We start from the raw sequence: 24958 nt of genomic DNA on the forward strand, positions 1-24958 counted from the left end.
CCTATGCTATTGCCTAAATATAGCATGATAGGTCCACTTTAAATAAGGCATTCAAGCATGCAATTAAAGAAAATAAAGGGACCATTAATCGATACAGGTGATGTGAAGATTTCCATCTATCATATAAATTGCCTCTTTTCAGATGTACTTGACTTACATGAATATTGATAGAAGTACACTATAATGCTAACAATCACTACTAGGAGTACTTATATATATTTGGGCTCTGTATAAATATATCTAAACTGAAATCCTTGTTGAGCTATAATTACTGGCACTGTACAGCTAGAATGGGAAGATGACGGGAAGTTAATTATTCCCTTGTTATTTTATTTTATTTCACAAGATATAACTCACTTAATTACCATGTATTACCAAGTTTATTGTTTATTTAACAGTGACAGGCAACGCGATTTGTTTTCATATTAAGAGCACAAGCAATCTACAGCATCTAATGAGCATAAGCATAACATGTAACAATTATATTCTGTATATTTAATCAGATAAAAAGACAAAATCAAAAAACAATCATTCCCATTGAGACATCCTAGAGCCTAAACTGTTCTGTTCCAGGAGGTCAGACATAGCCAACTCCATTGAAACTCACACTTAGTGACTTATTGTTATACAACTGAATATACACTGAATATTGTAAAAAACAAAACGGCAAAAACAAACAAAGCATCACTGTGTAATACATGAGCCTGGGATTCAGTGTCTCACTAGATTTTACTACTTTATAAATCACAGAGCTATAATAGGCTCAAGGTTTTCCTCTTCTGCATTCTCTATCAGTTTATTGGTATCGACCACATCAGGTTGGGATCGTTCTCTGTCGAAGTAGAGCGGATTGTCAAAGGTGGGTAAGGTGGGACGGGGAGCCTTCTTGTAGACGAAAAATCCAAAGGCTATCAGCGTAGAAGTGACGGTAATTATCAGCACGACTATCAAACTGGTGTGGACACGACTGTGAGGATCCTTTTTCTGGGGTTCTGCACAAATGTCATCAAAGAAGATATCAGTCAAAACAATCCAAACATTTATTTTATTTTCCGTTACATATTTTTGAAACCTGTCAATGTTATATTACTGTAATGTTTTTTTACCAATAATAATAATAATGATCAAATACTCAACGAAGACTTACCAGGTCTTGCTGCTGGATCTGAAGGCATCACTGTTGGGGGAAAAAAAAAAGGAAAATGTCTCATATTATTAATCTCTTTTATGTAATATAAATGTGTAATATTATGCTAAATTCTGAAAAGAAACATTTAAATGACATGGTTAAGTGAAGTTAAGTTAAGTACCTTTGCGTGTTTCGCAGACGTATGATCTGTCGTGCCATGTGCGCCCCGTCTTCCAAGCCCCGTCCGAGGTGGCCATCTCTGCGTAGTCATTATCAATGTCATTTGAAGCCCAGTTAGTGTAGTCCATCACAGTTGTATCCAACCACGTCCATGTTCCTGGGGCCAAACGGACAATTATTGTATCACTACAGGGGCAAAATCTGGTAAACACTATATTTGATGAATTCAAGCTAGAATTTTTCATTTGGAAGATTTTTTTTAAATGTTTAGTTTGTTTTCATTTAATCATGTAAAAAACCAAGAGAGCTCCAATCATTTTCAAATACATGCATGGCGAAATACATATAATACTATTGCAATTCATTTTTCAAACATTATTCCTTTGACCGACAGGTGGCAGCACTGCGCAAAGATACGCAACAATGCACCATCAAAGCTGTTTGTTAAGGTTTCCACAAGTTCAGTTTCAAGAGGAAGAAAATGTATTAAACAGGTTAGATCCGACGGATACACGCAATGCATTTCAGTGAGGAATAATTAATTAACTTTAAGAACAGTTTTTCTTTGAAATAAAATGTGTATAGGTACAAAGAGTGTAGTCGTACCTCTATGAGTTTTATACAAGCCGATCCAGAAAGCGGTGTGGCTATCTTCAAACATTTTCAAATTGTTTTGAATGAATTGTTGCTCATCTGGATCTTCGATACTAGCCAGGATTCCACCTTCAGAACAAAATAACAGAACCGGTTATAACAATTACCTAAACCCTATTGCTAGTTGTGGTTTGGTCACATTTACTGACCTGTAGAACAACATTAACATGTCCTAATAAAACAACAAATTATAGGGCTAGGTATACAATTTTTCTCTGCAGGATGTGTCTCTTACTTTTTTTTTAGAAAACTTTATTTTATATTATTTGGGCAGTACATGATATACAAAAGTTACATTAATAATACATATAACACACAATGAATACATATATAAATAACATGTGTCTCTTACCATGCCTGACACAGCTGCTAGCTGCATCTGCCCATTCAATTTCCTCTGTTATAAACAAATAACAATGACCCTTGTATGGCAGCCAGGTAAAACTCTCGTGGTACTCCTCATTCGTCTCTTCAGGGCAAATCCCTGGGAAGTTGGTTGACTCTGTTGGTGGCACATCTGTGATTGACAGAGAAAGTATTGTTTATGTTCAAGGAAATCACTACTGGCTCATAAAATGATAAGATGATATTTGCTCTATGGTATTGCGACCAGTGTCTGCCACAGAAAACCAGCTTACTGTATGTAGAACAATACGATACAATATGTCAATTATCTCTTACATTTTCACAAAAATCAACTAAAATATAATTTGACAATTTTACGAGTTAGCTCTTCCAGACATTTAAATGAAAGAAAATCTACAATTAAATAAAAAGGATAAAAATAGATCTCCTGTTACCTATAAAGTGTCACATTAACGATGTTTAAGCACTGTTCAATGTAAAGGAAGGACTTGCGCGTGGACAAAGACATGCTATTGGAGTTATTGTTGATGTTATGCATCCATATCATGTTTCATTACACCCTTACTTGACACTATCTATTTGCGTTCGTACCTGTAGACTTCATGCAAACACTGTTCATGGTCTGGTTGCAGAAAGCAGTCTCCCATTCTCCATCCACATTAAGGAACACACACGGCCTGTTCCTGCTTGGTTCCCCTGCAGCCCAGCCTGCATTATTCACCTGCCAGCCATCAATATACCTAAAATACCCATGTGTCTGAAAACAAGAATGAATCAAATCACTATTTTAATTTGGCATGCATTGTCAATGGCTTTTTGAAATGCAATTTTGTGCCAAATAGATTCAACAATTGTACACTTTGTTGTTTCCTCATGGATAAAATCTTATAATTATCTATAGTAAATCAGTTATTAAAAAAAACACAGTGAAACTCTGAAACTAGCCCATAGGAGTTGTTTCTACAGTAATTTTGAGCTTTCTGCAGCTATGTACCTGATTCTTGTTCAGTCCAATCCAAAGAGGGGCTTTGAGGTACATAGCCTGCAGCTCCACGTGGGCCTGCGTCCACTCGTTTCGCAGGCTAGCCAGGTTTGCTTTTTCATTTTCACATAGCTTCTTTGCATTCTCCCAGGTCAGATTGTTAGTCACAACTCTGATGCTGTCATTTCCCAGATGTACATAGATGTTAGAAATGTCTGGTTCTGGTTGGGGCTGGATATTTGGGTCTGTTGAGAGGAAGACAATCGTTTTTTTATGTTTTGTTCTTTTTACAGACATCTTATTGCCACGTAAACTGTTAATTTGACTGCAAACACTTTTTCAAATCATCTTTACTCTACTACGGAGAATGCACAATGATGTTTAGGCTATATAATGCGGTACCCTAATTTCTTAATTCAAGACATGCTGTACATCACCTATCATTTTCATAAACTCACCAAGATTTTGAAGACAGACAAATCCATTGGTGTCATTGCAGCCCTTGATAAGCCATTTCCCGGTAGGAAGATCAGGACTCCTTGTCATCATAACACATTTTTCCTGCTTAAGTATATTAGGAGTGGGAAGTCAAACATCTTTACAGTATGACATTCAAATGTAAAACTAATTCTGAATCATGGTTTGCAGCAGTCTTGATTGATTGATTGATTGATTGATTGATTGATTGATTGATTGATTGATTGATTGATTGATTGATTGATTGATTGATTGATTGGTTGGACTGCTTACTACCTTTATCTGGTGTTGAAAACTAAAAAGACTGATATTTAACTTTAAACAAGCAGCTAAAATGTTACCTCATCCCATCTTTTATAAAAGCTCCCCTGATGACGTCGTTTTTTCTAAAGAGCAGAACAAGATAACAAATATTTCAAACACTTTTTCCATCTAGACAGCAACTCAACAACAAGTTTGTAGATTGTGTGTACTTACAGAATAGCCCCAGTTGGTGTATAGCCTTTTTTTGCCATCAGTCCAGAAAAACCCGTCTTGTTTCAAACTATTTAAACCAATCCACAGGTCTGTAGTTGATATTTCAGCCATTTTAGTAGTCAAAAATGCTGAAAATGTAAATGGTAGAATTTAAGTCGTTATAACCTTTTTTGGTTTATGACACATTGCTCATTTTTTTAAGATTGTGATTAAATTAGATTTAAATCAGTTAGAAGACACCATATAAACGACATCTCAAATATGTGCCTGTTAAATTTGTGCAGTTGTTTTAATGTTAAGCAGGAACGTTCCCTTTCTGTATTTAGATCATACTCATGATTATGTTACATGATGATAATTAAAACAATAGGAATAAATGTGGAACAAACCTTGCTCCCGTCTTGTGGAAATTGACGCTAAATTGCCTCTCATGGTAATGCACTGTCTCCTTGCATCCTCCCAGGTGGCCACTCGACTACTAATAATACTATAACACTATAAATGAGGAATAAAATATTGATTATTTTCCCTCTACAACCAAAAACCATTTTGTATTTAAGCTTCAAGGCCATCTGATATGACCTTCAAGACAAATCAGTCCCATGAGACAAAGAACATCTAAATGCTAAATAACTGAGATTAAATAGGTGGTATAGTAAGATTTGTGCTGAAGATGTTAACATCATTTAGCAGTTGTTTTTCACCTTTGAGTCAAATTTGGTCCATTTGAGTGGACAGCCACCTTTAGGAGGGACTTTGGGGGCGGCAGTGCTGTTGACGGGTGGAGAGCCTCCTCGTTTACAGATAGATCGTTGCTCCTGGCCACAATTAACAGTACGCCAGAAGCCTGTAAAGTCAGCAGAGATATGATCAGTAACATTTCACCAGCAACATTTTACTTACATCTAATCTTATTTAGAACATCTTGTCTCTTTATCATCGTTCAATTTGAATTTACTCACCCATGTAATAAGTCATAGTAACACAGCTCTCATCAAAGGAATTATCATTTGGTTGATTTTCATCCCATCTTTGAAACCCCACTGGAGAATTATCCATCCACCTTAAACCACACACAGTTACGTCAATTACAATGTGTAATCAAGCAAAGAATAGTCGTTTCACATTATATACTGTAACCCAAATTATATACTATCAATCATTTTTCCATGGTTCATAAACCGCAGAAAAATTAAATATAGAGGTAAAAATGAAAAAAAACACTAAAATCAAGAAAAGTTATGCATGAAGTCCAACTAAAGCGTTACAATTACTTAAAAAGGTAAACAGGAAGGTTAGGAAAAGTGGAATAATTTTTGCAATACACATGCATGGTTGAGGATGACATAATGTAAGTTATGCACAATAAAATGCACATAGTATTATCAGCAATAGGCAACAAGGATTTCCCTAACCACTTTAGATCAAATCATTGTATTTCATTTTATATAATTTCATATTTATACTCACCAAAATGACCTATCAAGATCGACTGACAAACCTATAAAATAGGACCCATAGCGTCTGGAAATCTGCAAACACACAAACACGCAACCTTTAAGACCCCTTCTAGTTATAAAAGGCTCTTCTAATATGGGTACACTTTCAAGGTGTAAGAAAAACACACACACGAAGACCCCTACCTGTTTCCATATGAAGACATTTTCGTCTTTGCTGTTGATGGACACCAAGTCCCCATGCCTCTGCTGACAGAAGAGACGAGCGTCCTCCATGGACATTACCTTTCCGTTCACATAATACTGACTCCCTCTCCACACAAGCCAGCCATCAGATGTCGTGTTAAATTCTGCAAAGGTTTTAGAAAGATATTGACATTTTTCAATGTATTTTCTTTTTCAAGTTTTCCTTTCTTTTTTTTCGTTCTAGCCAATCTTTAACACTATAACACTCCTCATCTGAAAGTTTACAAAACATCAAAGTTAATGAGTTTTGGTCCTTTATATGGCCTATCCCAAGTGTGCCTTCATTCTTTTTTTTTAAAGATATATTGGTTTAGGACAATAATAAACTACTTAATTAAGAAAAAGTCATATTTAAAAATGTCCCAGTTGTCTTTCACTTGGTTTTCATGACCCTTTAATATATTTGTATGTTCACATTTCAATAAGATGTGTTACATGTTGGGTTTTAGCATCTGAAACAGCCAATTGTAAGACTTTTGTGATCATTATACTAATCATAACTGTGAAATGTTAAGCTAGTACTTGAACACATCAGAAAGTGTTACATGTGACTGTGACTAAACAGCTCTGTCTAAATGTGTTGCACTTGTTTCTATCCCCATGGGTGTGTGTTTGGTTATACAAAGTCACTTACCCACCACAGTATTATTTGGAGGTGGCTTTGGTGTCATTCCTGTAAGGCCACAAAATAATGTCAATTTCATGCAGAAGAAAGCAAAAACATCTCCCATCCTCCAGGTACTTGTCTTTTAGTCTTTTCTTACTTTTTGATAATGCTAATCAGAAAGGGTAACACGCCATCTTGCCTATTTTTATTATCTGATTGAATATAAGATAAGTTAAATGTAAGATAAATAATTTGTGTTATTATTCAAGACATATCTTAAACCCTGTCGTTGTAAAAGTATTTCAGAATAATAAATACTTTATTTAACCTGGCAAATGTGGGATAGTTTCCTCATGAATATCAAAAAATATAAATAAAACACAATATGTATATAAAAATAAGAAATTGGAATGTGCAACAAAAACATATAATTTAAAAATAATAATTAAAACTAAAATGGTCCAATGAAGACAAAATAAAATATAAATACATATCAAGTCAGTTGTTCCTGAAAGAATGTTAAAAACAACGTCTTAAAAGAAAAGCATTAACTACACTTTTTTTCAACCGTACCTGCGCGGATCTGACACAGCCAGTCATTGAACATGTCACAGTTCACATCGTTCCAAGACCCGGACTCATCCCAGTTGTGAATCCTGAACTCAGCACAAGATTCATCATTGTTGTGATTATTGGGCTCTCCTTCCTGCCAGTGTAGGAAGTTTACCTGTGAACGAAAATACATATTTACAGGATTGAGTGATTTTGATGATCAGATTAGTTGGAAAAAGTAAAACACAGTCAACTAACCGGTGATCCATCAGACCATGTAAAACCAGAGACAGGGTCAGGAATACGAAGTCCAATCCAGGCTTTTCCGTATCTGCAGTACAACGATTAATAAATGATTTATCTATCCATATTATTAATATTATTATTATTATATTGACTACTGTTACCCCGTATGACTTCATTGAAGAGATGAAAACTACAACAAAAAGTACTCAAGCAAATTAACAGATCTCAATTTCAGGGTGAACTTCTTATTCTATTATTTTACTTATTCAGTGTAAGTTTTGTGTCTTTTTTTATAATTTGTCTTTCAGAGGGATCTAATACCACACTGTATATTAATCCGTGTCACTTTTTAAGTAATAGTTCAAACAGGCTCATACCGTGCCACAACCAGCTCAGCTGAGCTGTGGATGCTGAGCAGGTTTCCTCCAATGGCCCTGCAATAATCCCTGGCCTCAAACCAGGTCTTCTCATATGCACGAGGCCCTGTGAACAACTGAGCACAAGAGGGAAAACCTGATTAAAGTAAACCAGATCATATTTATTTAATATTTGTATTTTTTTTAACAAAATAAATTATTTGTGACCTGTGACATTGGCCCACACAAACAGTAATGTTTCTCGCCACTTGGGGAAACAAGTCGTTTACACAACACCGACATACAGTATCATCTCCTTTTAGTTCATATGGCAAACTCGTTAGCAAACAGTTATTCAATTGGAGGCGGGTTCCTCTCTATCTGGCCCAATATTTACTTTCTTTAGCTCTGTTTTTGGTCCCTTCTAACTCCTGAGGTAATAATATGTGGAATAAACCAGTGCAAACCCATTAATACATCACAGGAGAAACTATACTGTGTATATGTAGTATGGCAACATATATAGAAATGCTTGATTGTTGGTCAGCACCATTAAAACATTTTAGATTCAATTTAAGTTGCAACTCTGTACAAAATAATTATTTAGATAACTGTAACAAAGAAATCATAATTTCAGTGCCAAGTACTTGCTATAACTCCACTGATCTGCATTTATAACTTTTGACAGATAGTTTAAGCCTCTGATTACCAACCCAGTCATTTTGGCCAATATTAAACTTATGCTCATGATGATGATCGGATTGGCCCTAGAAACAACAGCTAACATACAATAGTAGTAGTTTAAAGTTTGGTTATATTTTTTAATTAATTAATTTGATGGTAAATGTGAAAGGACAGTCATCTTTTTCTGTTGGTATCAGCATGTTTTATTTGCGTTGACCGCTGGTTGTACCTTTGAACAGAAGTTTCTTGTTCCAATTCGATTCCAACCCTCCTCACACTCAGGAGGTCTTTGAGTGGGTGGTACAGGGGTTAAAACTGCCCCCTCTGCCAGGCGTTTGCAGATGTATTTCTCCGTATTGGTGCAGGGCAGCAGGTCCCAGAGTCCAGACAATATCCCAGTTGTGATGGCAACACAGCCTTTTTCGTAACCTTGATTTGGGTATAAATATGTTATTGTTAATCGAGGAGCTACTGGTAATGCCTCCTTTTTTAAAGATACAATTGCGTCTTTCACCCTACCTGGCATTTGAGCGTTCCAGTGAGTAAACTTCACCGTGTCTGAGTTGGTCCACACAAATTGATAAATGTTTTTCTGGTTTGAGAGGCCGAGCCAGAAGTATTTCTCTGGTCTCAACCCAACCAAACTGACGAGGTAGGCATTATCCACTCTGGAAGTAGTTACACAAATAGATGGACTTTTAGTTTTTTTTTAATCCAATCGTGTGGAATATAGTGTATGGCACTTGCACATAGTCATCTCATCTCTAATACTAACATAAGGGGTCTTACCCATTGGAAACATCTACTAAGTAGGAGCTTGAGGTCGTGCAGGCATCTTTCGCTTCATCAAACGTCTTTGTCTCCGTTCCTATGAAGTAGCAATAGGACCCATGTCTTTTCCAACCCTGTCGGACACCAAGCACTAATTAGATCTCCAGAGTTGTGATTTTAAAATGATACATATCCATTTTGTACAAAAAAGACATTTATCTGCATTGGTTCAGTAGACATGAGAGAGATAATAAGCTGACCTACATCTGAACGTGATATATAGCCAGTAACTATTCAAAGGTAATTTCTGTCTTATTAATCATGCACTTTGATACGATATTATGAATTCATATTATATGCTTATAGAGCTCATATACTCTTTCCTCTAATAACATGTACTCACAGCTTCGCAGCCAATGTCCACATCTACTTCTACCGGGCTGGTTTCTGAGGAGCTTTGCTTCATACAGATAAAACCATGTTTATCTCCACAATAGTTATCCGCCCAGTTAGCATTCTGCAAGAAAAAAAAAACTGTACAAATGATGCATACATTTGAATCAAATATACTGGATGGATTGACGACAACACTCATTCATAATGGGACATTTATAATGCTTATTCTTTATCTTATACGACAGACAACAGATTTGTTCTTGTAATATTGAATGTGGTTTTATATGTAATATTGTCCTGCACTACGAGTAAATGTCTCTTATGTTATGACAATGACAATGTTATTGAATGTCACAAACAATAATAAATATATGCGAGTATAACTACTTACGAACTACGTTCGTAGCTTCCAACAATTAAAATAATTGATGAATTCGACCCTAAGCTCTAAATTTGTTTCGTCGCCCAGGATAAGATCAAATCTGTCTTTACAAACAAAACGCATCTGCATATTTATTGTACAAATCAATAGAGCTTTTCTAAAGTTCCATTCAACCAGGGTGGTATCTGACCTTTCCCCATGTATGACCTGTATGGATTTAGTGGTATTGAATGGGTATAGGAAGGATACAATAAATAATAAAAACAGTCATATCCACATGGTGCTCCTTACATCTCCCTTCATCAGAACGCAGTTGACTGTATCTGCGGAAACAGTAGGTTTCCCAAACTCCCAGCTGGTGTAACTGACAGTGGAGTGGTCGCTCCATTCAAACAGCCCCTCTGTCGTCCTGTCGTTCAGCCCAATCCAAAGCTCATCAGTGAGTGCTGCAAACATGGGCAGTAAAGAATATACAGTATCTCATGTCAACCATTGGCAAAAATCTTACTCTTTTAACATGTTCTTCAACTATAATAGTGGACGTTTTGTTGATGTGAACATTGGTAAGAAATAAGCAATTGTAGACATCAGTAAATCTGTCAGCAAATATTGTGTACTTTCTACTTTAGGTGAGGCATATTTTCTCAGTACATTGGTGTAGCTGTATGTGTTTCTTTAATATACTGTATTTTACAGTCTTCCCTATCGATTTACTCTGCTGTTAACTCTGTAAAATGCTAACTTTGTCTTCTGCAGACCCCTTAACAGTCAACAAACGTTGAAATATATTAATAATTATCCCATTTTGAGATTGCGCCAATTAACAATGTCAATGTCATGATTATAAGTGCATCGTTAGTTATCTCATGAATAAATAACTAATCCTAATACATTTGACGGTATTTTTAAATTCTTGCATGTCATGGAGATCAACATTTTATGATGTTTAAGTCTGAGTGTGTTCATGTCAAATAAAAAATTAGATTAGGTTTTGAAATCAATCCACAGCATAAAAAAGACGTTAAGAAGTTAGAATGTCGTGTCATCCCGTACCATATCCAAGTTGCGAGATGATAAAGCTTTGGTCCTCCACGTTGCGGATGCTCACTAGATCCCCTCCTTCATTACGACAATCTCTCTGAGCATCAGTCCACATTAGAGCTGTCCGCTTAAGGTGGAAGCAGTGTCCATTGTAGGGAATCCAAGGGTCTGGACAAGATCCTTGCTCAACTGATGAGAAAAGGAACAAAAGGGGATGAATGTCTGATACCAACAAGGAAAAACAGTAAAGTAGCTATGGGAAGGTAGAATATGTTTATGTACTTTGTGGAGGAGTTGGAGGGACCCCGGGTTTGTAGCAGACGTAGCCCAGTCTCTTGATGCAGGATGAACTTTGCCAGGTGTGCTGCCCAGTAGAGTCAAGAAATGCACAATTGTGTCCAGGATTAGGAAGTGGATTACCTAAAAGAAGATGATGAGTTAACATGAGATTCCTTTCTTTATGAGTGGAGATTAAAATACACGGACTAGATAGACTGACTAACACAGCCTGGTTTCTTGTTTCTCTAGATATCATAAGGTATAACACATCTTGCAATCCTGTCCAATAATATCCCTTATTTAAATGAGGAAGTTATGGGATCTTATCAAGGGGAAAAAAGTGGAATTTCTTTCGAAAGGGATATTAATTTAGGGATAGGATGACTGGAAAATGTCTTTTTTTTTATGCATGTTTCATTATTAGAAAAATAGTATTAGCTGATTTGTGTCTGCATTGAAACAGCAACACTGACAAGGATTTAGCTGCTTAATGCTTCATCATGATGCAAGCTAATTGCTAACTGAGTCGGTTTAGTGCTATGCAGGTAGTTTACAATTTACAGTTTTTCACTAAAAACCACAATGGTGCGTGTCATGAGAGTGAACCTTAACAATAAAGTATTAGGCTCTAAAACCAAAACAATTAGCTGAACACACAGTCAGAGAGTTTGTATGGAATGATAGGAACTAGAGGAACTTTGGAAGATCCTTTTTGAACTGTTCTGGCGTGCAGACTTACCTGCAGTCCATCGCAGATAACAGAAGGGCTTCGAATCCGTCCATTGCCAGCCATGATCTTGGTCAAGGACCAGCCCGATCCACAGTTTATGTTTCCCTGATCCCGTTAGTGCTGTGTGTTAATGTGTGTTAATGTGTGTTAATGTGTGTTAATGTGTTTGTGTGTTTGAGAGGGAGAAAAAAGGGAAAAGGACAGAGTAAAGAAAGTGTTCCTCTTTTGCACATTGTTCCTCTTTTGCGTGCTTTATAACAAGTCAGCAAAAGGCAGAATTCAAAGTCACACAAGGGAAAGCTTAACAAATTAACCATGTCCTTTAAGAGTGTCAGGATTAGAGAAAAACAGTGCATATTAGTACATCTAATGATGTGTGATAAAAATATAATAAATAAACTGAGAGTGATTGTTTCAACGAGACCTACAGATTTGCAACCAAAGTGCAGAGGCTTCATATCACTCCTGTAAAAATGGATTGCACAATTTCCTCTGTGTCACAGTGTCACAATGACCCTTGGACCAACATTAGGCTGATCATAATGTTCTGGAGGCCTTTTTTTCTAGAACTACTGGTTACTGGTACTCATTGTATCACTGCCATTTGAAGTGAATTTTGTTTTGTCCAGGGACTGCAGATGAAAAATAGCCTGTTGGCTAACTGGCGCATTTACAGAAATGTCAATCAATGTCAAATAAATAAATGTTACATGATACATGTACAAAGTGACCACTCTATGGTGGGTCAGTACGCATCTGCACCATCCACCAGGTGGTATCTTACCTGAGACAAACGCCTGCTCGTGAGGGTCTGTGATGCTGACCAGGCTGGCCGCCTGCTGCTTGCAGCTGGCTTCAGCCTGGGCCCAAGTCAGAACCGACTGTGTGTTGATCTGGTAAAACGCTCCTGTGACAATGTTCTTCGCCCAGTGTTCATTGGCTGTTCATCAACACAGTAACATCGAAAAGTAAATACTGAATTAATTCAAACAACAATTCATCACTTTTTAACCTAAAAGTGAGCTCTCACATTGCATGCTTTGTGTTTAGCATCAGGTTATGTTGATTAAACAAGTGTAATATGTTCTCTGAAACCAAAACGAATCTGCCTAAAGATGCATGTAATGTTGTAAAGGAAATGCAGTACTCACAATTAGTAGGGCAGTATCCCCACCGTTCATGTTCATATTTTGTTTCAACTGCACACCATTGACGCTTTACCGAGGAGTCGTATGTGGTGCAGTCTCCAAACCACCGGTCTTTGTACATGAAGGGAAACATGCAGACCTTCCCAAACGCATTGCCTTGAATGGTGTACATTTCTAAAAGGGAATCAAGAGGTTGATCAAATGAAATCGTCTTGAAATGTTTTCTCTTCTCTTCACTCAATTTACTTCAGTCAATCACAGCCAAACTCTAGTGAGAAGAAACACGTGGCATCATTCTACTTTCCGATCGACTGACACAAATGCATGATTTTTACTTGGATTTTTTATTGTGTTGTTTATTGTAGGGTTTGGCTGTTCAGTTTTCATACTGTACCTCTGTATGTTCTTGAACAAGCACCGCTGGCTGTCCCTGTGATGGTGAGCTTGTTATTGGGCCCGACTGTTCTGGAGAGAGCAATTGAATCATCCGGTTTGATTTCAATGTAGAGCAATTGGCCTTTGAGGGCAAGCAGTGTTTCATTCTTGCATTCCCACTTTTGTAGGTCACTGTCGTCACAATCGTAGAGGCTCACTTCACTCCCCACACTTTTGCCCTGAGCGCCAAGGCACTTTTTGGTTGAGGTAACAAAAAGACGATCACCAGTCGTCCAGCGCACTTCAAGGCAGCGGATTGATCTTTTCACCAAACACGAAGAAGTGGCTTTGTTAGTGAGTGCAAATGGGGAATCTGCAGAGAGATGTGAAAACAGGCACAAGCATTAACTTCAAAGTTGGTCAAAGAACTTGTTTTTTTCCAAATTGAAAACACTAACAAGTAAAAAGCTTCATAAAAAATGATTAATTGGAGACTTCAAAACATTGTTTTTCTGTTTTATCATGTAAGACTACAGATGCCATCAGAGCCACTGTCAGCTGTAGTCTCAACAAATACTTTTAATGAGTTTTAACATTAGTTTTGGGGAGGCTGTGGCGCAGTGGCCTAGCGTGTTGGTGTTCGGATCAGGGGAGCACAGGTTCAAACCCACTGCAGTCAGCATGTCGTTGTGTCCCTGAGACACTTCACCCCAAATTTCTCCTGTGGGGATTGGCCACAGTATTGAGTATGTAAGTCGCTTTGGATAAAAGCGTCTAACAAGTAATGTAATGTTTTAACTCGTCGCGAAGCAGATGAAAAAACGATTAAATTAAACTAATTTTCAGTAAAACAAACGTATGAAGGTTGCTAATCTTTACATCCGTACAAAGACACACGCTCACAGCTCACAGATGTCAACAATGTATATAAAGAAAGAATAAGTAAGTCCGTACATACAGAATATGTGACATAAAAGAAGTTGAGTGCTTACTTTACCATTTCTCGTTGAACATTGAGATGTTGTGATGAAAAGCAAAAAGGCTGCTAGCGTTATCCTCCGGGTCGTCATTCTCCTGATAAGTCTCAGAGCCGCAGACATTGTCCACGCATTGCAAGCAGAGGACTTATGAGCATGTACATGAAAGGGAGGGAATCTTAATACTACTGTCACTGTCAGCTTTTGTTCCTGCTTCTGCACATTTCAACATTTTGCTACTGGTAAAAAAGGGGGGTTGGGAGGGAAGTAAGGGGAACATTCAGAAAACACACAAACAGACGCACACACACACACACACACACACACACACACACACACTTTCACGGATCTCAAACTCCAGAAATCGCAAAATGTGGCCCCATTTACTTCCTGTCGTGGAAGAAAATGATGTGTAAGTGATTTATGCTAAACATGACTCATCAATGTCGGGGGTCTGTGGTCTGGTGCAGCTTCCACCATCAAAGACTTTATTGCACCTCCATGGTTTCTGCCATTTAGGACCTGTCCCTCTGTGTCACTTTCCTTGCATTGTAATGTAAAAATGGGGATGAAATGTATATCTGTAAACGATGAAGAAAAAACATATTAGGAGATGATACGTTTTCAGGATTATAGCCGAAAGTATCCAGTGCCTCTGTTGATAGCATGATTGAATTTATCTGTACACTTTCTGTGTACCTGGTCTGCCCTGCGGGTAAACAAGCCAAACTAGTTCCAAATATGTTATTGTTGAACAAATTCAACATGAATCTAACACAAACGTTACCAATAAAAAAAGTACAGTTTTCTACTGACAATTTGTATCCCTCAAACAATCTCTGAGCATAGTATCGCAGTCTTTTGCAATATTTATCGCACAAATTGAATTTACCATAGCGATGATGACGATGAATGTTGGGGAGCAATACTCTTTTTTTCATAATACTGTTGCAATGGTTAAGCCAGTGTATCTGTGTCATTAAAATATTAAAAAACGTTTGTAATCATAAACAACTGGTTAGCTAAATGATAGCAACAACTTAATTCTACCTTGCAACACCCTACTGACCTTCCAGCTGTCATACCAAACAATGAGCTGACCTTTGAAGTGTGTATGCTTGCATTTAAACACTGCTTAAAGTCACTATTTTACTGTATTTTCTAAACACTAGAAGTTTTATTATAGCTATTAGGAGGCACACGATTACTTGTAAAGTTATCAGAGCAATATATTGCACTTTTGCTGATGAAGAGAACAAATGTGCATCCTGAATGTAGCAACACAATATCCTGTTTAGTGGCAGAGGCCTTCAGATGTTGAGGTCTGTTCTCCAAACATGCCTTAACATATATCATAGCATTTTATATTTTCACTTCCTCTTTGGTTATTCTCCTTTTTTCAGGACTGTGCTGAAAGATGAACCTTTGTGACTGCAGTGATTTTTTTTACAAGGCTTACAAGTAGGACTAGTGCAAATTGTATTCTGCATTATACTCACATTTGTAATTAACAATGGCTTTTTGTGGCGAAAAAAAGAAAACATGTGCATCGGACATTGTAAACGATATAGAAGGTTAAGACATATTCGTTTGAAGTGGAAAGAGAAAGATTATGTTTATGGGATAGAAAGTAAAGTAGCAACCTTGGTTATATGCTGTTTCTTCAAGAAGCTTCATCTGCACATTTAACCAAATGTCTATAACATATTGCTTACCTCCACCAAGGAGATTATGTTGTTGGTTTGGTTTTGTGTTTTCAAGTAAAAAAAAAAATGTGGTGGAGGGTGAACCATTGACCAAGAAAAATGCCATTACATTTGAAATACATTGCCTTCAAGTCTGCAGTGTGTTTTTATCAAGGTCCTTTTAATGAGGTTTGTAAGCCTGCGCTTACTAAAGTACTTTTCTACATGGCTTATGAACACAGTTTAAATGAATTGCTCTTTCCCAGTTATGCAGAATAGTGGTTGACCTCATACACTCCTTCTCATAATGGACCTCATACACTCCTACTCATAATGGACCTCATACACTCCTACTCATAATGGACCTCTATACACTGACACTGGAACATGCAGATATTTGTATCTCCCAGTTGGAAAATCAGATAAGATCCATTAAAGCAGGTCATTATCACAAACATGACCCAGTAATGTGAGGGTAACGAACAATGAGTGCTTAACCGTCTTCATTTTAATGAAAACTCATAAATGACATGAAGTGTAAGAATCTGGAGAATGTCTTCCTGCCGGACTCGTCTGTAACTTTAAAAAGGACTGTGAAGATGGCTCAGAAGAAGAGTTTTGTGGTCGAAAGAAGTACTCAGTTCTTTAACTTAAGTAAAGGTAGAAATATAAATTACATGAAGTGCTATACGTTTTCATGTGTGTGTGTCTTGTAGATTAAAATCCAAACTGACTCCCCTCACTGTATGTCAGTTAACCCACATTCATATTTTTACCTACAAAAACACTTCAAACTTTTCTGGAACATCTACGATACGTAACATCACCGTCGGTAACTTTGTAAATGAATGAGACGTGCAACGAGGGTCATGAAGACGAGCCACGGAAATGTATCACACTTTACTGAGAACCCTGTGGACTTTAAGCCTTAAGGGTCGACCGATAAGGACTCTCAGCCTCAGCTCAACTGTTGGTATAAAAGCGTCTCTCCAGTCACAAACTGTTTATCAGAGGGTTGGCTGGGGTTATGATCACACTTTAAGGATCCTTCATTTTCTTTGGATTTTCTTTCCATGTGGTTTGTTTCCCCAGACATGAAGCAAATATGTGTTCTGCTGTCAGGTAAGGGTCATCATAGCTGGACATAGTATATTAAAGGCATTCTTAGGCTTGGCCATATTTTGATATTGTGATTTGAAACCAGATATCCTCTTAGATATATATATATATTGAAGTATTGCATATGTGTCTGTGTTTTGATGGCCTTGATAAGAGTCTAATGGTGTTGTTTTTTAACCACTTTATTGACTTTGATTTATCGAAAACAGTCGATTTCACTACATTGTCACAATCTCAAAATCAAGATATTTCTTCAAAAATATTATTATATTTTATTTTCTCCACATCCCCCCTGCTATTGTTGGTGTACATTATCTTGTGCATGCCTGTTAAAAAAAAGGTGTAAAGTTTGTGTTTAAAGTCAAAGGTGTTTTGCAAGCCTCCCGAGAAGATTTTCTTTGTATCTCTTCGTAATAAAACTCTCTTTACAGTATTGTTGGTGGTCGTATCATCTTGTCCTGACGGGGGGTTCAACTGCACATCTGGAGAATGTCTTCCTGCCGGACTCATCTGTAACTTTAAAAAGGACTGTGAAGATGGCTCAGACGAAGAGTTTTGTGGTACGCTGTGTTTTTCAAGTCTTGTTAAACCTTTCCAGTGGTCGAAGAAGTACTCAGATCTTTAACTTAAGTAAAGGTAGTAATATCACAGTGTAGAGATACTCCTGTAATACCTGCAGTAAAAGTACAAAGATATCTGCATACAAATATATTTGTTGTCCAAATGTTCTATTTGGTTAATGATGAGTTTATGTTTTTTTAAACCATATATACTGCCAGAAAGCTTGTGAAGTTCACTAAGCGATCAATAGCATCAAAAATATCAGGAGTTTAACATTTCAATTATTATTTATTCGTCTTCTAAAAAAGCAAAAAAGAAATACAATAAAACAGAATACAAACACAATACTGGGAACAAGAATGCTTTTGAATTAGCAGGAGGTCAGAAATGTATTTTGGGCCTAAACCATTCAGTGCTTTATAAACCAGCAGCAGTATTTTGAAATCTATTCTTTGACACACAGGAAGCCAGTGTAAAGACTTCAGAACAGGAGTGATGTGATCCACTTTCTTAGTGTTAGTGAGGACTAGAGCAGCGGCGTTCTGAATGAGCTGCAGCTTTCTTTAGTGAGACCTGTAAAGACACCATTACAGTACTCCAGTCTACTGAAGATAAAAGCATGGACAAGTTTTTCCAAATCCTGCTGTGTAATCTTACCCCTTCTCTCTTGTTAAGGGTCATGTGACTTTGAGCATCACTCCTGTGGTTGGAACGGCAGCAGCCGTACTGCCTCTTACCGCTGGAGACGGCAGATGGCAAACATCACCTCAGTACCTGGACTGGACCACAGCACAGGAAATGCCTCTGGTAATTCTTACACTACTGGCGTTTGTCATTTGTTGTATTACTTTGTGGGATACAAATGTTAATTAGATAGCATGATTGTTGATGTTCTTATTATTGTTTGTCGGTTGGATTCAGGACATTTCATGCATGTAGCTGGCGAAGAAGGCCACATTTTTTCGACGGCCTATTTGGAGTACTTTGTTGACAACCTGGCTGCTCTGGGATGCCAGATCAGGTACTAAAACAATACATTTCCCCTTCTCTTAACATGTTATGTGTCATATGTGTGGTGCCAGTTTTTTTATTTGACTGTCATTGTTTTTCAGATTTTGGTACTACCTTTACAATAACTCATCATCATCATCCTCATCCCTTATCCTCAACATGATCCGAAGCCCCCCTATACCAGAGTTGCTGCACATCTCTAAAAGTAAGACAGACGGTTGGGAGAAGGCTACAGCTCTCATCGGTAATCAGCCAGGAGGATACAAGGTTAGTCAAATACACTGGTTTTTTAGACTAATAATAGACATTATCATCTCAAACTGTCCATACATCTGCTAAGAAATCATAGAAACCAAGAAGCTTCTTACTCATGCAGAACTTGCCTGAGAATCATCACATATTTCAAATAGGAATTTCAAGTAACTAATGCTGCATAATTTAATTGTGCTTATTTGCCAAAATGCAAACAAATACAGTCCTAAAATAATAGGACCTACTACACACGTTCCTGCATCAAATGCAACATGATATGTTATCTCCACATATCCTCAAAGGATTATGGGAACTCTAGTAACACAACTTCTGCATGTTTGTCTGCCAAATATAAAGTAAGCCATGGAAAACAATCAAAGTTACAAAGGGAGGATCTCTCATGGGACCTTTAGTAGTTTAGCTTTACTAATGTACCTAAAGGTGGGGTAGGTAATTCACTTCGGAAACACTTTTTGTTATATTCCATGGAATGCTCTTAACATCCCGATAGCAATGAATATATTAAATGCTTTGACAATAAATACATTAAAAAATGTAATCTGTGAAAGCTGTGGCGCCGTAAAAAGCACGACCAATCATCTGAGCCGGCCCGGCTAAAGTAACTGGATGGCCTACCTGCCTGTCAGCCTTCCATCTGTGCACAAACTTATCTCGTGCCCTCATTGGTCATGTCCGCGTTCGTGTGTGTTGGAGGAGGGGCTCTGTAAGGAAGTCTGAAGGAAGAGGCAGATTCTTTCCGGCTGCGTACTTTCAAATTCTAGCGCACTCGAGCTGGTTTCTCCATTCTTACCTATCCTACCTTTAAATTCTATCAGTGTATAGATTTAATTTAATTCATATTCATATTCATATTCATGGTGTAGCTCTCCAAATCATTAACTTTATTGTACCTATAAACTTTATTGTGTAAACAGTTTCCTGTTTTGTCACCTGGCGGATCAATAAAAATCCACCTAATGGTTTAATTATTCTATTTGGCATCCTGTAATCTCTGGTACATCTTACACAATACATTTGTGTTGCCATACAGACAAAGAAATCAAATAGTTTCAGTGCTGTGTACTGTTCAGAAGATTCTAACAGTTGTTTTGTTCTGATGAATTTATTATTTAATCTTGGTAATTTTAGCAATCTGCCTCTCCCAAAATCAGCTGAATTGTTGAGTTTCAGAATGAATGTAGAGCAAAACATTTTTCTTTACACAGTTGGAGTTTTCCTTCAAACCTCCATATAAGGTAGCCATAGACGTTATGTTGGACGATGTCATGTTTGAGAACTGTGCAGAGGGAGACGTCCCTGCAGGATCACACCAACTCTCATGTGATTTTGAAGAGGACACCTGCTCATGGTACCACGACCGCACTGCCAGCCTTCTGTGGAGACGGGAAAATGGGGCATACAGTAAACCAACTGGGAAGGGTGAGTGCTCTACTGGCGGTATACAATCATTCTGTTTTAAAAATGACTTGTTTTAGTGAAATGAACCAAATAAATGAACCAAATCAATTTGGGATCAATAAAGTACATCTTATCTTATCTTATATAAACTCTACAAGGATTGTGCAATAGTGCAGGTGTTGGTTTCATTTGAGTTTATAATGCACATTAGTGATGCTTAAAGTTAAATTACTGAAGTTTAATTGCAGTGAACCTGGAGCTTTTCTTGACCAGGGGTTCAGGGACATTGCTTGTTTCTATTTAAATGGATTTACAGCTTAGAATTTGTGCAAATTCATCAAGAGATAACGACACTTTAGTACATTAACAAGAAGAGCTTTAAGTGGAAATCTTTAGGGTTTCATTCTGCAAAACATATTTTGCTCAGATCGTATTTTATGTAATAAAAACACCTGAATCTTGTAACCTAACATCAAACTATTAACATATTAATTAACACATTATGATACTTGGTACTACCTATCCATAATAAATAAATATAATACAGGATGAAAAAAGGGACAAAGAGTGTGCCCGTTAACCAAAATCAAATGGCAACAACACAACTGTATTAAAGTCTTGAACTGTCCATCAAATGTAATATTATCTGGTAATTCAGAAACTTTTTATATTCAGTCTGCTTAGGATATTGCCTACTCTTTAACGTGTAACATTTTTTTTTCTCTTTTTCTCATCTTCTTTCTCAGGCTACTTCATGCTCATATCTGCTAAAAACAACCTGAACATCTCATCAGCAGCCAGACTCATCAGCTTCCCTCGACCTGAAGGTCACGTGACATGTGTGAGCTTCTTGTACCACATATTTGGCAACAGCATTGGTACGTGCCTCACTGTCTTTTTAACGCATTTTTTAAATAAATAATATTGAATTCAACTAATCTAAATCCAGAGGTCAAAAGCTACATCCCAAGATCCACAACATTCAGCTCATTTTCAACCATCTTTTGCCTTTTCTCTTAATAATTCACATGCATCCTACAAATGCACAAGCTTAGTTGATCTTTTGTTGTCATCAGGTTCATTGAAGTTTATTACAAAGCTTTCTGGTGAAGAGGAGACGGTTGTATGGATGAGAAGTGGCACCCAGGGAAACAAATGGAGATTCGCTGATCTTACCTTCGACAGTGGCAAACCAATACAGGTACAATTGTTATTTCTGATATATGTTCATCTGCTGATATAAGATATACATATATATTTTAGAGAATTATTCAGAATGAAATTGTATTTACTGTAAAGAGCTGTTTTAAGACATGTTGGAGAATTTCCAATATACAGTATAAACCTGTGCAAATACATTTTCCTATTTTAAAACACAAGCCTCTTATTTGTATTACTGTCTCACTGTTTCCTATAACAAATACAAGTCTTTCTTCTGATTGAATGTCAAGCTTCAATTTGGTTTGGTGTCTCATTAACTTCCCAACCTTTTTTAACTCAGGGCCCACTTAAAGGTGGGGTAGGTAAGTTTGAGAAACCGGCTCGAGATACACTCGAGTGCGCTAGAATTTGAAAATACACAACCGGAGAAAATCTGCCACTTCCTTATAGAGCCCCTCCTCCAACACACACGAACGCGCACATGACCAATGAGGGCACGAGATAAGTTTGTGCCCTGATGGAAGGCTGACAGGCAGGTAGGCCATCCAATCGGATTGGATGGCCTACCTGCCTGTTGTACTTTTTACAGTATTACGGCTTCTACAGATGACATTTTTTTATGGATTTTTTGTCAAAGCACTTCAGATATTCATTGCTATCGGGATGTTAAGAGCATTCCATGGAATATAACAAAAAGTGTATTTCGAGCCGGTTTCTGAAACGTACCTACCCCACCTTTAAGAATCTAAAAATAATTCCGGCCCACATTCAACCATAAACAATACGGAGGCTAAATAAAGTTCTGATTGGTCAATTCAGAACATGTGTCACGTTGTTAATCCAGTAGATCAGACCGCTGTCAAGGACTGTAATGACCGTTGCTAAGGAGGATCGAGAAAGGAAAGGAGGTTCAAATAAAAAAAAATCGTAATAATGAAAATGTTTCCAAATAAATCATAATGTTTTGCAAATTATTTGGCGGCCCACTTGCAATGCCACAGGTTGGGAACTGGTGTTCTAACCCATTTTTAAAAAGTTAAATAAGTCATTTAAACCCTTTGTTATGGTGAAACCCCCTCAATAAATGTATGTCCTTCAGTTTATTATAGAAGCTGTGGTGGGAGGTACCCAAGGAAGCATAGCCATTGATGACCTGAAGGTGTACAGCAGTGAGACCAGCTCGTGTCCGGCTGAGAGAGAGTGCACCTTCCAGGGCTCGCTGTGCGGCATGCTGCCTCGGCCGTTTGCAAACTCCAGCTGGAGCCGCTTCATGGGGGGGTCGAAGCCTGCCAACGTCTCAGGCCCAGCCACAGATCACACTCTGGGGACGGAACAAGGTTTGCATCTCACTGAGATATACTGGATGCTCCGCTGACTATCTTTTCAACGAGAGAAGTGGCTAATTAGTAGTGTTAATGTCATTGGATGTTTGCTCCAAGTTCCTCCAAACAAAGAATCTATGAAGGATGGGGATAGGGTCGACTTTACATTCATTATCCCCAATCTCAATTTTGCTTAAAGATTGAAACCTGAAAAAGAGATGCAATAAACACAAATCAAAAACTGGTACATTAGGGAATTTATTTATTTTTACTCAGATGTAATATCAAAGGCTGATGAAATGGACTATAACTAGTAAGATATTGTATGCTTTTGTTTTTTATATAAGTAACTAATTTATTGGAAAAAGGTTTGATATCTGATCATAAAAAGGACAATTTCCTCATTACAGACTCATCTTCTTTGTAATTGCAATATCTCTTGATGATGATTTGAAGTCATTGTACATTACTTTTGTGTGATCCCAGGCTCAAACGTACATGCATATACAAATAAATGAATCAGCGTGTGCATAACTCCGCCCTTACTGTGCAGGTTATTACCTGAGTGCCCAGCTGTGGAGCCAGCCTGCTGGGTCCAGAGTTGCGGTGATGACTGCAGTGATGGAGCCCACCCCTGCTGACGGGGAATGCCTAATGTTCTGGTATTACATGGAGGGAAGTGGAGTGGGGGATCTCCGTGTTCTCCTTCAAACTGCTGACGGAAACAGTGAAGAGCTCTGGAGCAGAAATGGAGATCAGGGAAAACACTGGCGGCACGGACGAGTGACACTCAGTTCTGGTGCAATGTATCAGGTACTTGGTAGTGTGTTTGATATCAGGTAAAGACTGGTAAATAAACTATTGCTAAATCAGGGCAAAAAAGCATCTTACAACATTCTTTAAATTATTTTATAACTATATATTATTCAGTTTCCACACTCATGCACGTACATTTATACCTTTTTCGCCTGCCAATACAATAAGTGTCGATTATTTAATTGAGCTCAGCTTTTCCTGAAGCCTGCACTCTCTCACTCATACTATGTTAAACACAAAGCCATGTGGAAATAAAACAAGTTGTTTAACAAGTTAAAATGCATTGTGTCTGAGTGACAGGTGGTTTTTGAAGCTGTGGTTGGGGTTGAACCGAGGAGAGATATCGCCATTGACGACCTCATAGTTCTGAATGGCGCCTGTCCCGCAGCAGGTTAGTGACCTGTTGTGTGGATTTGAGTTAGTTTTTTTCATATTGCATGTATGTTGCAAACTATATGTGTTATCCCTCGCAGGATTTTGTGACTTTGAAATGGACTTCTGTGGTTGGGTGAATAATCGTCCTACAGAGTCCGGTTTGGACTGGGACTGGCTCTCAGGTGACAGCGTTGATAGCCTTATTCCAAAAAAGGACCACTCCACAAATTCTGCTTTAGGTAAGAAAAAATAAACAAATTCAACTAGCTGCATGATTATTATAGAAACAATATGAGTGGGAGGAAGTTACCTAAAATGTTCATGCATGCACCTGACTAATTTATACTACCGACTTAAAGGGGTCCTGTTGTGCTAATTTTCAGTTTTCATATTTGTATTTTGTGCCTCTACTGTGACATGTAATGTTTAAAAAGTGCTTTATTTTCCTCATACTGCTGCAGCAGCTCTTTTCCCCCTCTGTCTGAAACCAGAGCCCAGTCTGCTCTGATTGGTTAGCTGGCTGGCTCTGTTGTGATTGGTCCACCGCTATTATGTCCCGCCCCTCAGCCTGTCATGTACAATGTGTTGAAGCCAATAGAAGCACGAATGTACTGTAACACAGTGATGTCAATCTGGTAAGGAAGTAAACAAAGGAGTCCAATGGAGGTGGTTTAGGCAAGGGGGGAGGGGGAGTGTGGCGGAGATAATCTCCCTCTGGAAGTACT

At 37.7% G+C, this 24958-nt stretch overlaps 2 protein-coding genes across 3 annotated transcripts in view; one reads left to right on the forward strand and one right to left on the reverse strand.

The window, feature by feature from the left end:
• Positions 1-361: 361 nt before the first annotated feature.
• On the reverse strand, positions 362-14702 carry LOC117461867 (macrophage mannose receptor 1-like). Of its 2 annotated transcripts, none has more exons than XM_034103857.2 (31): positions 14533-14702; positions 13555-13908; positions 13164-13334; positions 12797-12952; positions 12022-12132; positions 11286-11423; positions 11016-11192; positions 10254-10408; positions 9588-9701; positions 9203-9318; positions 8933-9081; positions 8643-8842; positions 7751-7866; positions 7386-7458; positions 7149-7302; positions 6603-6641; positions 5909-6072; positions 5736-5797; positions 5228-5328; positions 4970-5112; positions 4655-4760; positions 4266-4393; positions 4130-4174; positions 3770-3872; positions 3324-3556; positions 2921-3086; positions 2316-2480; positions 1916-2032; positions 1311-1466; positions 1148-1177; positions 362-992 (listed from the first exon to the last, which is right to left on the reverse strand). In XM_034103857.2, exons 1-31 carry the CDS (start codon positions 14633-14635, stop codon positions 745-747), a joined length of 4293 nt encoding a protein of 1430 aa, XP_033959748.1. In that variant the 5' UTR covers positions 14636-14702; the 3' UTR covers positions 362-744. The 2 variants fall into 2 exon arrangements, with proteins under 2 accessions (XP_033959748.1, XP_033959747.1); XM_034103856.2 differs by having other exon boundaries at positions 3770-3875.
• A 2589-nt stretch (positions 14703-17291) lies between these two features.
• LOC117462600 (MAM and LDL-receptor class A domain-containing protein 1) overlaps positions 17292-24958 on the forward strand; it is a 32614-nt gene continuing 24947 nt past the window's right edge. The window contains exons 1-12 of the mRNA XM_034104873.1: positions 17292-17319; positions 17748-17876; positions 18553-18684; positions 18799-18898; positions 18990-19155; positions 20367-20580; positions 21306-21437; positions 21636-21760; positions 22820-23057; positions 23596-23855; positions 24159-24249; positions 24332-24472. Of these exons, the coding sequence (XP_033960764.1) occupies positions 17292-17319; positions 17748-17876; positions 18553-18684; positions 18799-18898; positions 18990-19155; positions 20367-20580; positions 21306-21437; positions 21636-21760; positions 22820-23057; positions 23596-23855; positions 24159-24249; positions 24332-24472 (1756 nt within the window). The remainder of the gene's footprint in view (positions 17320-17747; positions 17877-18552; positions 18685-18798; positions 18899-18989; positions 19156-20366; positions 20581-21305; positions 21438-21635; positions 21761-22819; positions 23058-23595; positions 23856-24158; positions 24250-24331; positions 24473-24958) is intronic.

Source organism: Pseudochaenichthys georgianus, chromosome 17 (genome assembly GCF_902827115.2).
Source record: "Pseudochaenichthys georgianus chromosome 17, fPseGeo1.2, whole genome shotgun sequence".
Taxonomy (NCBI): domain Eukaryota; kingdom Metazoa; phylum Chordata; class Actinopteri; order Perciformes; family Channichthyidae; genus Pseudochaenichthys; species Pseudochaenichthys georgianus.